We start from the raw sequence: 15,340 nt of genomic DNA on the forward strand, positions 1-15,340 counted from the left end.
AGAAGGCCCACGGGACACTTAACTCAGGGTGTTTGGGGAGGGAAGTCATTTAAGGGGAAAGGAATTAGATAATCAGTACCATTTATAACTGATAAATGTAGGTTTTTACAATATTACAACCTGTGATTGCTCTACTACCCATGTTTCCACACATGATAAAAATGGCAATAATGGACTCTGAGCCAAAGTGAGGCTTGACCTGAAATGTACATTTACCTCAAAGATAATTAGAGCTGGGCAGCTTTATCATCTTTTTGTGGTGCTAGGGTTCAGACTGAACCATCACTGCGCTGTTTCAGTCCCTCATGAGATTGGTGTTAGGTATATTAAAAGAAAAAATATGAGTCTTGGAAAAATAAAGTGGCTTGCCTGAGGTCAAAGGTAGCCTTGCCTACCACAAACTTGTGCTCATCTTGTTTGTTTGAGACAGTTTTAGTCAGTAGCCCAGGCTGGTTTCGAATGTGTGCGTCATCTCCCTGCCTCTGTCTCCCAAGTGCTTAGATTATGAGTGTGAGCCACCACCTCCTGCATGAACTTATGTTTAAATTCCAGAATCTTCACTGCAAGACTGATTCCTCATTGGGAAAAGAGACAAATTCTATCTTCCCAATCCCAGAGGCACAGAGAGCAGTGAGGAGCCCTGGGCAATGGCTAACAGATGCAATCCCACCTTACCTGGGATGGCGACCAAGTTCTGCAGCTCCTGCTTCAGGTCCATGATGTCCTTGCAGAGCTGAATGTCATCCATCCTGTGAGGACAGGACACCACATAATATGTTACCTTAGCAGACGCCCCAGTATTAGCCTGGTTTAAACACAGGAGGCTGGTAAGAGTGTGGGTTCTTAGCTCCTCCATTGTGTAGAGGCCACTGTTGGGCTCCCCAGAGCCTATCATGTGAGTCAACCTAATAAATCCCCTTTAATACATGTTCATTTTATGAGTTCTGCTCCTCCAGAGAACCCTGACTAACACAACAGGCACTCAACTGTGGTGCTTTGATAAGCAGAAGGCCCATAGGACACTTAACTCAAGAATGTTAAGTATAGCTGTTCTAACAGCTATACTGACTGCTTAAGCATGCCCCTGCCTGGGTTGAGCGAGGCCTGGGTGACCAGCTCTTTCTGGATAAGTCTGGGTATTCATCACTTTTGTCCTTGTTGTAAGAAAACACCTGACAAAGAAGTAACTTAGGGTGGAAAAGGAGTTGTTTAGGCTCACAGTTCTTGGGAAATTGAAGGAAGGCAGGTAGCTCTGTAGCCGTCAGAGCCTGGTGTTTGCTTTTACACAGTCCAGACCAGCACTTGGGCAGGAACCTAGTATGTAGAACCTCTACTCCTGCCACACAGCTAGCTAGGTTCCACATCCCCAAATCACAGATAACTTTCCTCCAGCAGGAGGTCTATGTGTCAAGTTTACATTTAAACCACAACAGTCTGTGATGATGTTTCCAGAGACTGGCTTGCCAGCCACTGAACAGTCCAGCCCTCTGTAGGCAGCATCCAGTAGCTGGAAGTGAGGACAGGGGAAGAGGTTGAAAAGGAAGAGTAGGGGCTTGTGCACTCTGATGCTGTTTGTCTCTGTCTTTCTCTCATTCTTTCTCTTTCTGTATCTTTGTCTCCTTCCCACTGCCCTTAGGCATAACTCCAAAATTTTCACCTCTTAGATTCTGGGTTTTGTACCATTGATACCTCAGGGCTTACACTTGTGGAATCATCCATTTCCAGGTTCTGAAGCTTCCAGATATAAACAGAACCATAATGCCAATACTTCTAGTTTAGTATTGATTCTTTCAGATTTAAAAATATGAAGGTCATAAATATCACATTACATTGTTACTATATAAAGTATTTTTGCAATTTGCTCTTTTAACTTAATATGTATTCTTTTACTTCATAATGATATATAATTCTATTTCATAATACTTCTTGGGCATGATTCCCTGTCAGTCCATGTAAGTCAACTGATTTTTTGTGGATGTTATGTTGATATACAGCAATTGATCCACTGCTCACATCTAGGTTTTTCTGTGATAAATGCTCTCCTAGCATGCACAAAGCCCTGGGTTTGATGCCCAGAACAGCATAAACTGGGTGTGTTTGTGCAGATATTCATAATCTCAGAACAAGAGGATCCTCTTGGAGACAAGAGGATCAGAATTAAAGGTCATCCTTGGCTATACAGAAATTTTGAGGTTAGTCTGAGTTAGATGAGACTACTCTGTCTCAAAAACAAACAAACAAACAAAAAAAAAAACCTAAAGTTAATTTGTCATTCTCAGAAAAATTATTTACGGTAGCTGCCAGGAACTTCCCCTACAGATTTTTAGGGTTGTGTTCATATGTCCCTATCTTGATCATCTAGATGGATTTTTAGGCTATCTGTGCTACCTGGGTCTCTGTGGAGTAGTATGAAATATTTTATGTGCCTGGGCTAACAAGAATATCTTTCGTGTGATACTATTTGCGGAGATTCTCAGAGGCAGAATTCACTGAGTACAAATGGCTTAAGAGGTCATAGCTGAGGCATCATTAACTCAGCTCCCAAAGTGTATACATGTGTACATTTACGTTCTTTTTTGAGCATCTACTAGGCTGGCCTCAGGCCTAAGTTCTAAGGAAACACTACCAACAAAACCCAGGCAATATGAAGCTGAACTTTTGTTAGTATGGATGCAAGATAGTCACATGGTCATAGTAATAAAGCAGCCCCAGGATCCCCTCCTTTCCACAGACACCAAAATCCACAAATGCCCAAGTCTTGAAAATAAGATGGCTTAATGTTTGCATATAATCTCTGTAACACTCCCAAGTGCTTAAGTCACCTCAGATAACTTATGACACCCAATACAGCCAACACAGCTTAGATGCCCTGTACTCAGGAATTGCCCTCTCACTTAGGATATAATGACCAAAAGTTAAAGAGGGGAGGCGGGGATGGCACTGGTTAAGAGCATGTGCTGCTCTTCCAAAGGACTAAAGTTTGGGTTCCGAAACCCACATTAGGTGGCTCACAACCACCTGTAACTTCACATCCAATGGATATGACATCCTCTTCTGGACTCCATGGGTACCTGCAGTCACATGAATTCATGCACACATACATACAACTTTATTTTGATTTTTCTTTTTGAGACAGAGTCTCACCATGTAACTCTGGCTGTTCTGGGACTCACTATGTATATCAAACTCACAGAGATCTCCTGCCTCTGTCTCTCAAATATTGGTATTAAGTTTTTTTGTTTTATTTTGTTTTTTTTAAGAAGTAAAAAAAAAATCTGATAAACTTTTTCTCAAATATTTACAACCCATGGTTGGTCAAGCCTATAGGAAGGCTGACTGTGTTTCTGGTGCTCCGAGAACAGTACAGCAGATGAAGGGGGGGGGGGGTTGGTCTTTTTGGAAATAGCACTCAGTGTTGGCCCTGGACAACCATCCTGGGAAGAGGTAGGGGAAAGCTACCAATGTAAAGGTAGGTCAAGGTGTTATAAAATATAATGTGGCAAGGGGGTATCTTTGGTGGGCTCATGCCAAGGTGCACCTCTGAGAAATTACATCACGCAACAGATCTGGTGCAAAAAAAAGGTTTATTGGGGGAAGGAAGGGGAGTGAGGACCTGGGGAAGGGATAGAGGCAGACAATATAGACAGGCAGACAGACAGGGAGCAGAGAGAGACATAAAGGGAGAGAGGGGGAGTGCAGAGATAAGGGGGAGTACACACAGTAGAGAGAGGAAATGCAGAGAGAGATCTGGGGTGACTAGTGGTCCTTTTATTCTCAGAACACTCTTAGTGCCACTGCCAGGTAATGACATAAGCAGTTGCAGGTCCCTGAGAGCAGGCCAGTAGAATTGCCTTACACAAACATAAGGGACTCAGCTAGATTCCATGCTGGTCAGGGCTGGACCAGTCTAGAGCTTGACTTTCTTGATGTCTTCATTGATCCCTCCCCGATGAGGTCAGTGAACCCACTTGAGAGCTGCCCCCCAAGAAACCTGGTAATTTGGCTTGAAATGTCTCATTTCATTGGTGGGAGAATATCTATCATCACTCATGACTGATCACAAATGCCCATGTTTTTCACTCCACTCCTAGCCTTCCAGATCCTAGGACCAGGACAGGGATGCAGAACTTTAGTTTACATCTCTGTTGCCAGAGCATGACAGCATTTTTTCAAGACTTGGCCTACAATATCCTAGCAGGCTTCCTTGAATGATTCAGGGCTGGCCAGAAGAGCACAGACTGCCTGCTGGTTTGTAACAGGGCCCCAGACCTCAGTAGGCTCCTAGACTTTAGCGCAACTGAACTCTTTTATGGAAGTACCATTCAGGCCATAATCATGTGGTACTGTCATCATATAGACAGTACCACATGCCAAAATGAAAACAATGACCTAGTCCATCAAAGTCCATAGTTCTGGGAAAGTCTCTAAATGTCCTAACCTTGCTTTTTGGCAGTGTCACCCTGGGCAGGTGGTCATGGATGAGATAAGAAATCAAGCTAAGTAAGTTGTGAGGAGCAAGCTTAGAAGCAGGATCCATATGGGACTTCTGCTTCAGTCCTGTCCTGACTTCCAAAGATGATGGACTACAATCTGTAAGGTAAAACAAACCCTTTCCTCCAAGTTGCTTTTGGTCTTAGTGTTTATCACAGCAATATAAATGCTAACTAACACATATGACAAAGGCAAAACAAATGCCTACATTCATATATCAGACCTATTTGACTTAAGGAAATGGAGTAATCTGGGAAGGAAAGACACATGTAATTTAAAATCTGAGATGGTTAATAATGTTGAGGCCTGGTCCTTTTGTGGCCCTGATTGCAATCACCTTGGAAAAGGTGTTCAATAAACCATCCATATCTAACTGAGAGATGAGCCTGAGTGGTTTATGGGTCTATTCTTTTCTTTTTAAATAAACTTTTTTTCTTCACAATTTATTCATTATATACCCAGTTGACTCTTTTTTTTTTGACATTTTTTATTTATTATTTATACAATGTTCTGCCTGCATGTATGCCAGAAGAGGGCACCAGATCTCATTATAGATGGTTGTGAGCCACCATGTGGTTGCTGGGAATTGAACTCAGGACCTTTGGAAGAACAGCCAGTGCTCTTAACCTCTGAGCCATCTCTCCAGCCCTGTGGGTCTATTCTTGTACTACAATAATACTATCAACTTGGGTGGATCTAGAATCATGTAGAAGACAAAGTTCTAAGTATATCTTGAGCCAAACCCGACAACCTGGGTATTAAACTATAGTGATCGGGGCCCTCCCACATCAAATGACTCTAGCTTATGTCAAGTTAACATAAAAACTAGCCAGCACACCAGTTTTGTAAGCTTAAATGTTATCCCTGGAATACTGATGTGTTGAGAAGTCTCCAGCCATTTCCTAGCATTATGCTAGGAACCAAGAAACAAAGAGAAAAGAGAAGCCCCTGGGACATCCTTGAAGGCCAGGCTGGCAGTTTTCTCCCTGGGGCTTTTATAATGATCTATTCCTTAATCTCCATTGATGTCCCCTGGGTTGTAATCAGATCTTCTTTCCTGAATAAGACACTCATTCCCAATCATAACCCTTGAGAAAAGCTTACTTTCTAAAGAATATTCTAAACTGAGTTTTGATTCTTTTGTGTGTATGTGATGTATGTGACTTTTACATTTTTAAATTTAATTTACCTTTTATTTTACATGTATATATGTTTTGCTTTCTTATATGTCTATCTACCACATGTGTGCCTGGTACCCATGGAGGCCAGAAGAAGACATTTGATTCCTTGAAATTGGAGGTACAGATATTTGTGAGTGCCGTGTGTTTATCACCAGGTCTGATGGAAAAAGAGCCAGTGCTCTTAACTGCTAAGGCATCTCTCCGATATCTGTACATGCACTTCTGTGCATGGATGCATCTGTGCATGTGCAGTGGCAGAGGAAGATGTAAAGTGTACTGTTTTCTTACTTTCTGCACACCTGGCCCCACAGAAATCAAATAAGTAATGAAGATTATACTCCAAAGAGGGAAATGGCAAGAGAAGCAGAGAAGAATGAAGGGAAGGGAAAGTAATTTAAAAACATAAAGATGAGAGAGAAGAAAAAAAAACAGAAAAGGAGGAAGAAACAAAGATGGAGGGAAAAGAAAGGCTTCACAGAAAAGGAAACATAAATGCCCCAAAGGGGACATTGGTTCATATGTAGTTTTCTAACTATATATAACAATATTTTTTGAGGGGGGTGGGTCTCAGAACTGGGCTGGCTTTGAACTTGCTATGTAGACCAGGCTAGCCTTGAACTCATAGAGATCTGTTGCAGGATATTTGATCACACTGTGAACCCCTGGAAAAATTTGTTTCTAGTGTGGTGTGGCTCAGCCCTAGCACACACCTTTAATCCAAGAATTTTGAATAAAGTCAACAGTAGATCAAGAGGAGAAGCAAGCAACCAGTTGACAGGGAGTGAACATGGGGGGAAAAAACATAGTGAGTCAGAGGAAGTCCATAGTATGGATAGAGAGACGCACAGGAAGCAGAAAAACAGAAAATCAGTTTGAAGGGTTTTTAAGGCAACGTGAAGAAGGTGAAGGGGCTTGTTTCTTCTGGGATGTTGGTTGAGTAGGATGGTCAGCTGGGTGCTTTCTCTGCCTCTCTGAGCTAGTAGGCTTTCACCCAGTATCTGGCTCCTGAGTCTTTATTGGTAAAATGGAATGTTTAAGATTTTGTTACAAACAATAGGGATCCACCTGTCTCTGCCTCCAGAGTGCTGAGATTAAGGATGAGCATGTCTACACTTGGCCAACACAATTTTTTAGTCTAAGTCTGTCTCAAGTAACATTGGGAACACTCTGTACTAAGAATTTTCTTACTGATAATCTGGTATTCAGACTAATTCATAATTAACTAAGTGCCCTCTGTGTGGTCTAATAACAGTAAAAAGATCTTTTTAAAAATGATTTATGTGCTCATTTTGGTAGCACATATAAACAAAAGTGATTTATTTCTTTTTATTTTATGCAAATTGATGTTTGCCTGCATGTATGTCTGTGTGATGTTGTCATATCCCCTGTGGTGGTTTGAATAAGTATGGCCCTATAGACTCATGAGTTTGAATGCTTGGGCCATAGATAATGGTCTGCCTGCATGTTGCTATGTTACCCACCATTATGGTAACAGACTAAACCTTTGAAACTGTAAGCCAGCCCCCGTTAAATGTTTCACTTTATAAAAGTTGCCTTGGTCACAGTGTCTCTTCATAGCAGTAAAATCCTAACTAAGACAAAAGGATATCGGGGACTGGGGTATTGCTGTGACAGATCTGACCATGCTTTTGTTTGGAGAAATTTAGACTTTGGTACTTTGTGCTAGAAAAGCAGTAGAATGCTTTAAGAGCTGCTAAATGAGCCATACTAGTAAGAGCATGGGAGACAGCGCTGCTGAGGGTGATTTGAACTAGGGGGCCTGGCTCAAGAGGCTTCAGAGAAGAATTTTTGTATGTTGCCTAGAGATCCTTCTTGTGATATTTTTGTGAAAAATGTGGCTACGTTTTTTGCCCTCGTCCAAAAAAATTCTGCCTGATGCTAAATTGAAGAGTTTTTGGATTAATTGCATTTGCAAAAGAGATTTCAAAACAGCCTAGTGTGGACTGTGTCCTGTGGTTATTAATGGCCATGGTTATAAAGGTCTATAATGAAAAGGGGCACCAGGAAGAACGGAGCTAAATCCTGTGTTCAAAGAGCTAAAAGAAAAGCCAGATGTTAAATGAAAAAAAAAAAAAAAAAAAAAAAAAAAGGAGGGACAAGATCCCACCTAGCTAAGCTTCCAATTTGTTAAAAGGAATTAAAGAACAGTTTAGGTCCAGTCAAGGTGATAAATGCCTTTAATCCCAGTCAATGGCAGGAAAATTTCTGAGTTCAAAGCCAACCTGGTCTACAAAACAAGTTACAGGATAGCCAAGCTTAGGCAGTGAAAGAAACATTAACCTTGAACTTCTGATTTTTGAGTGCTAGGATTACTGGCCTGTGGAGTGGGACATGAACCCAGGGCTTCTTTTACAACTAGGCAAGTGCTCTACCACCTCTGCTACATCCCCAGGGACACAGATTTGTTAGAGCTACACCCAGAGCCAACCTATCATCAGAGACTCTCGGGACAGCCCCTTAATCTCAGCTTCTTCCAGGAGAGGAAGCCATCATGGTGCCCCGCCCTCCCCAGAGCATAGCACCAGGGATTAAAGGAGAGAGCTGCCCAATTTCATATGTGCCATGCCGGACCAGCACGGCCAGGGAGACATAAATGTCCTCATTGTATACATGGAGAAACTGAGGCTTCAACAAGACAAGTATTTGTTCTAGGCCACAAAGTTGGTAATAGGAACAAGACTGAAAACCATTAAGAAGCTTAATGATAGAGATCATTGATTTGTCCCTACCCTCACTCTGCAGAGAGCCCAAGTTATACCACTGTCATCTATTTGTCAGAACCAATGCAAACCTGGGCAAAGGACTTGACTTCTCTGTGTCCCAGTTTCTCATCTATATGAATCTATGTAATCATTTGCCTTCAGAGCTATGATGAGGATCAATACATCAATACACAGATAATCTTCCTCATGCACAGCTGTTGTCTACAACGTATGTTATCTGCTGCCCCTCTTGGGGCCTCTGCCAGGTTCCTAGGACTTGTGCTTTTTCTCAAACCTTATGCTTTTTAATGAAATGGTTCTAAGGTTCAAGCACAGCTTTGGGAATATTAGCATTCTAAGACCTCACTCCTGAGATACATCCTTTACACAATCATCTTCCTTGCCTGATGCAGTTCTGACTCAACTGATTAAAAGCTGCAAATGCCTGGAGCAAGCTGAGAGGTAGGCTGCACATCCCTTTTATGAAAGTCCAACCAGCAGGTGGAGCATGGCGATAACCAGCTCGCCCCACTGGGAGGCTGATGATACTTAATTTTCTGGAACCCAGATAAACAACAAGAAAAGGGAGAAATATGAGACACAGAGAAGCTGAGCCAGGCAGCCAAGGGCTGCAGCAGTTATTTTACAAGCTGATGATGTGATCCCGGGCTGGGATAAAGGAAAAGAGAATGAGCCTAAGGTTGTAGCAGCAGGGCAGGGTGGAAAACACAACTGTGTCCAGGAGGGAGACAGAACCAGGCATTAGCTTCCAGGCATTTACTGGCTGCTTCAGCGGGGGAAGGTTATGTGGGACCCAGGGGCTCCCTGATTTCTTCTAGAAAAGTTCATAAAGATCAATAAACCTCAGCAAAGAGATCTCAAAATGCTGTTTTGTAGGTTCAAAGCCAGAGGGCAAGCTAAAGGGAAGACACAGAGAAAAGACACTAGGTACTCAGATTAGGAAACACACACCCCTGGGGGCTCCTTTATGACCAAGCTGTGTACCTGACCATGGTCTTTGAACCTGACTGTGGCATATAACTTGACTGCATGGGTCTGGGTGTCTTGATATATCCCTCTGTTAGGAAGCACTTAGTGTGTGCCAGGGCCCAGGAGAACACTCAAAAAATATCAATATTGTCAGTGTCATAGCTACTATTTCTATCAGGATAAAGTAGTTGACAAAGAGCAGTGGAAGAGTGGAAGGACTTTTTTGGGCTCACTGTTTGTGGATGCAGTCCATCATAGAGGAGAAGACAGGGCAGCAGGAACATGAGCCAGCTGCTCACATCACATCAGCCATCAGGAAGCAGAGAGGTGAGTGTTGCTGTCCAGGTGGGGTGGTGCTACTCACACTGAGCATGGTCCTCCCTCCTCAGACAAACCCCTGTGGGAACTCCCTCACACGCCCCCAGAGCTTCAGTTAAAATGAACCATTACAGAGGTCCTCAGGAATCGTTGCAGAAACAGGGCTCCACAAAAAGCTCCTAGGGGGCAGGATTTACTAACTTGGGGCTTAGGAGCTTGCAAGTCCCAAACCATCATCTGTATCCTGGATCTATAATGACTCCCACAGGCCCATGTGTTAAAGGATTGGTCTCAAGCATGGTGCTGTTAGAAGGTGGTAGATCCTTTAAGAAGTGGAGCCAAGTGCTCACTTTGGCAGCACATATACTAAAAGTGGAACAACACAGAGAAGATTAGCATGGTCCCTGCGCAAGGATGACACTCAAGGATGCCTAGGACATAGTTTCTATCCAATGAAAGGACAGTGCTCGCTTTGGCAACACATATACTAAAATTAGAAAGGACACCCAACATGACTTGTGTCTGCTCCCTACCCTCAACTCAGGATGAGCATTCAGAGGTTGAGGAAAAGGGTTTTATTGTAGACATGAGGAAGAGTTCAGCAGAGGCATCTGGAAGAGTCCAGACTGAACATGGCCATCAAAACAGATGGGACCATGAGAAGGGGGAGAAGAGTCCAAGAACAAGAGAGGAAGAGAGAGGCGAAGGGGCCAAGAGGACCAAGAGAGCCCATGGGAACCAAGAGAACCAAGAGATCACATGGCTCAAATGACTGAGTTATATGGAAAAGAAGAAGCTAGAAGAAGGAAAGCAAAACTCAGTCCCTAGGCTGGAGAGGTTTAGGGTAGGGGGTTGGGGTTAGGGTCCAGGGCTCTGCAACAGTACTTGTGATGCTGGGAGAACCTGGTGGCCAGTGTCTACTTTGATGTGTTAATAGGCACCTCATAGGCACCTCAGTTAGCCATTTGTCCTGAGTTCCTTTGGGACCTGACACTGCTAGGTGGAGTAATGTTGGCAAGCAGCAGTGGGCAGGTGAGCACTGTTGATAAGAAGGGTGTGATGGGTGAATAAAGAGCATGGGCCACAGCTTGGAGACTTGGGTCGGTGCTGGTTGTTAAGGTTACATAGAGTACGTCTGAGGAGGCTTCCCTGGGTGGCTGGAAGTACTATGGCTGGGAATGCAGGACAGCCTGGGTGTGCTTAGCTAAAGGAGATCTGGAAAATGTAGGTGAGCAACCCCAGGACAGCTGTTTGTCAGAAGCCTAGCACATCTGGAAGTCATCAGGTGGCTCTAGCTAAGGTCTGGAGGACTGAGAAGGCCTCTTGTGAGTATCAGAGGGCTGTGGATAGGAAAGAAGCTGTGCCCCAGACTCCTCATGAGAGTCCATGGGTGCTGGTGCTCCCCTGGAGAACAAGGCAGGGAGGGCTCTGTAGTGCAACTCATGGTCTAAGTACCGAGTGAGCCATGTCCCAGGTTTCTTCAAGACCTGACAAAGATGGTGAAGCAAGACAAAACTCAATGTGGCCATGTGGGGATCCAAGCAGGAACTCACCTCTGTTCTGGAAAAGCTGGGCAATTAAGGGACAGAAGTTCCTTGCATTGAGATTAGCTTCAGGTTAAGGCTCTGCCTCCAAGACAGACATCATGGGTTCAAATTGTGTTTCTTCTGTATTAACTACTGACCTAGCGAGTCATGTCTCTCTTGCCTCAGTTTCTAAATCCATGAAGAGGAAGAATAAAACTACATTTTGTTGGTTTCTGTGAGCAAATTATGCCACGTGTAGGGTACACTGTGTATGTTCCAGAGGCCCCAGGAAACAGAAGCTCTTAGCTGCCTTGGCCTGAAGTGTCAGGGAAAGGGTAAGCCTCCCTCTCATACTACTCAATGTTCTGGCAGGAGAAATATGAGGTACAGGCTGTGCATACCAGCAAACAGTTCAGCTAACAAACTAAGGAAGGTACAGAAGGACGATGGGAGCTGCCACTACACCTGGTCTGAAAAGCATCCGAACATGGCCACCTGAACTGTGAAATACAGGCTAATTCGTGGGCTCTACGGCAGCTGTGGGCTTAACATAAGCAGGCCATGACTGTCATTGGTTCCAGTTCCTTAGGTTCCAAGGTGTTGGAAGGAGTCCCCATTTCCTAACTCTTTGCTGTGCTTGGGCTATAAATACTCACCTTGTGCCTGTTGAAACACAGTTTTTAAAACCGTATTTTCTCTTGGAAGACTCTGTTTCATTCCCCAGGGATACCAAGATCTGGAGATCCAGATCATCTCCAACAGTCTTAGAGAAAGGTGCTGTTTTCTCTCCTTCTGCACTTGAGGGCACCAAAGTCCAGGGAGTCTGTGTCGCCTGACTAGATTCATCCAGCTTTGCCTGATCAAGGCCCCTCAGTGTGCAGACAGCGACCCTTCTTGCCACAGTAGCGCATGTTTACATACTCACCCTGAACGAATGACAGGGAAAGAGGCTAGCCTGAACACAACCCAGGGGTCTTGTTTAACATGCTGGGAGGCTGAGCACAGTGGTGCACAGCAGTACTTAGCACTTGAGAGGTTAGCTTGGGGTGCATAGTGAGACAATGTCACAAAACAAAACAAAGAAATAGATGACAATACCCACTTCTTTGTATTATAGTGAAAATCTAAGATTCCTTTTTTACATATAAAATTAATATTTGTGCAAAGCATGTATTTTATATCTGTTTTACATAATAAAAAAATTACCTCTAGCTGGGTGTGGTGCCACACACATGTAAGCCCAGCACTCTGGGAGGCAGAGGACAGTTGGGTCTCTGTGTGTTTGAGGCCAGCCTGGTCTACAAACCAAATCCAGGACAGCCAGGGCTACACAGAGAAACCCTGTCTGGAAAACAACAATAACAACAAAGTTACCTCTAATGTCATATCACATCTTAGAACAGGTAAGAGACCAGCTGTACATTTACAGACTATTCACCTTGAAAGTACCTTTTCCTGTAATGCCGTTGCTGGTTTCCCCAATAAACCAGATTTTTAGTTTCCCTGGCATACACACAAACCCACCCCACCCACCCCCACACACTAGCATGTATACACGATTGCATATACACAATTGCATATACACACTTGTGTGTACACATAACTACATAATTTCATCAGGATTGTGGCTGTCACAGCACCCCCTGCAGGACCCCACTTTGTTAGCATTCTAATATTCACTTGTGAGCTGGTGAGCCAAGCCCACCACAGCTTCAAGGAGAGGCTTCAAGCATTTCTCAATACAACAAAAACACACCACACGACAGGCCAGAGAGCAAAGCTTTTGAAAAATTACATGAATAACCAGTTTCTGGTATTTCCTACTTAAAATAGCAAAGCTGAAACATAAAGACAAATTTCTTAAGCCTCCCAGGGCCAGACAGTGGTGGTTTGCACCTTTAATCCCAGTACTTGGGAGGCAGAGGCAGGCAGTTTTCTGTGAGTTTGAGGCCAGCCTGGTCTACGAGCAAGTTCCAGGACAGCCAAGGGCTACACAAACCCTGTCTCAAAACAAAGCAAAAACAGGACTGGAGGCAACCACAGATGTCCTCTGAAAGGCTCCACCCACCAGGGGATTGAAGCAGATGCCAAGACTCACAGCCAGACTTGGGCAGAGAGCAGGGAGTTTTACAGAAGAGTGGAGGGATAGAAGGACCCAGAAGGGACAGGAGCTCCACAAGAAGACCAGCAAAGCCAACAATCTGGACCCAGGGAGCCCTGCAAAGACTGATGGATCAACCAAGGACTATGCATGGAGAGGCCCCCTGCTCAGATGTAGCTGATAGGCAGCTCAGTCTCCAAGTGTGTTCCCAAGTAAGGGGAGCAGGGGCTGTTGTGACATGAACTCTGTTGCCTGCTTCTGGATCACTTCCCCCTGGTGTGGTGGCCTTGCCAGGCCACAGACGAAGAGGATGCATGCAGTCCCGATGAGACTTGATAGGCTGGGGTCAGTTGCTAGGGGAGGAGGCCTTCCCATTTCTGAGGACTAGGGGAGGAAAGAGGGGAGAAATAGGGGGGAAAGGGAGGAAGGGTAGGACTGGGAAGAGTGGGATGTAAATCAATTTTAAAAAATAAATTTAATGAAAAAGGCTCCCAGGAAGCTTGGAATTTCCAGGAAGAGCAAAGACTATATAGCTCCTACTTATACCTTGACCCCAATGGTAACCCCAATCCCATCTCCCCTCACCAAAGAAACTAGGATGCATTTTTATTTAGTATTCTATTTTCTTTATTTAATTTTTTAAATTAAAAAGCTGGGTTTAAGCTGGGCATGGTGGAAACACTTTTGATCCCAGCACTCAGGAGGCGGGGGCTAGTGAATCTCTGTGAATTTGAGGCCCACCAGAAACCCTGTCCTGAAAAACCAAAACCAAAAAAGAAAAAGAAAGGAAGGAAGGAAGAAAAGAAGAAAGGAAGAAAGAAAAAAGAGAGAAAGAAAGCTGAGTTTAATTAAGGCTACTTCTGAGAACATGTGGTATCCACGAGGGCTTTTCTTGGTGCCCCTGAGGGCTCAATCTTAGTGCACAATAATCAGTCACTCCCACGTTCTCCGAGCTGCCTCTGCACTCTACACCTCTGCCCTTACTTCCCATGCACTCACATGAACCTGAGTTCAGACTCTCGACGGACCAGGACTTCACGGAGACGCTGGATTTTCGCCATCTCCAGCTCAATCTCCTCAGGCATCATGCTGGTCTCAGCCATGGAGATGATGTCCAGCTGGCCTGTGTGAACAGGAGACTGGTGTCAGGACTCCAAGGCCATGAGGATTTTCAAAAGGTCCCACCAGAAATAGGGCTGTGTTTCCTCATCCCAGCTACTAGGGAGGCAGAGGCTGAAGGGCTGTGAGTTCAAGTTCCATCCTGGAAACAGTGAGATTCGCTCTCTCCAATAAGCAAGAATTCCAACAAGACTGTGTTGGTGCTCTGGAGAGTACCAGCAGCCACAGCAGCCATGACACACTGCAGGAGCAGAGATATGACCTGGGCTGAGAGCATGTGTGAGACAAAGAACCTTCCAAAACCAGGGAACCCATGGTGCTATGGTTAAAATGTATCTTGTGTTGAGGCTTGGTCCACTTATGGGGTGGAGAGAGGTTGGGGTCTGAGAGATTATCAAGGTCTACAGCTCCTCTCACAGGCCTGGGTTACCTAAGAAGCAGCTTGTCATAAAGCATGTTCCACTGTCTTAGCTTGCTCACGTCTCTCCTGCATGCACCCACTACCCTGATGCTATCTAATTATGATGCAGCGTGAGGTATCACCCAGACGAGCTTTCTGACCTTCAACAGAATCGCCCTTTTTTTCTTTAAAAAAAAGGGGGGGGAGGAGTATTCTGTCATATTAGCAGAAAATGAACTAAAACATATGTGGAACCTATAGGTAGGATGTCTGCAGGGGCTCAGTAGGCTCATGTGAACTTTCTCAAGGCATCATCAGTCCTTGCTTGGTCCCAGCCCCTTAGTTTTGCCTCTTTGACCATGGCCTTGCATACCCAAGCCTCAAAGACTAAGGATGATTCTAGTCAGAAGAAAACTCCATGTTTTAATTATTTTAAGGTCATACTAAGCAATGTAAGTAGTAGTAATACAAAATAGCGTAGCTTTGTTGTG

The 15,340-nt window shown here is 44.3% G+C and overlaps 1 protein-coding gene and 1 non-coding gene across 2 annotated transcripts in view; one reads left to right on the forward strand and one right to left on the reverse strand.

Annotated features, from left to right (window-relative positions):
• Bmerb1 (bMERB domain containing 1) overlaps positions 1-15,340 on the reverse strand; it is a 108,398-nt gene that overhangs the window by 38,119 nt on the left and 54,939 nt on the right. Inside the window, exons 2-3 of the mRNA XM_055597728.1 lie at positions 14,330-14,453; positions 676-749 (exon numbers count right to left, since the gene is read on the reverse strand). Of these exons, the coding sequence (XP_055453703.1) occupies positions 676-749; positions 14,330-14,453 (198 nt within the window). The remainder of the gene's footprint in view (positions 1-675; positions 750-14,329; positions 14,454-15,340) is intronic.
• Positions 10,046-10,152, forward strand: LOC129669507 (U6 spliceosomal RNA). Its single transcript, XR_008719034.1, has one exon. It is a non-coding gene; the product is annotated as a U6 spliceosomal RNA (small nuclear RNA).

Source organism: Psammomys obesus, unplaced genomic scaffold (genome assembly GCF_907164565.1).
Source record: "Psammomys obesus unplaced genomic scaffold, mPsaObe1.curated_primary_1811, whole genome shotgun sequence".
Lineage (NCBI taxonomy): Eukaryota > Metazoa > Chordata > Mammalia > Rodentia > Muridae > Psammomys > Psammomys obesus.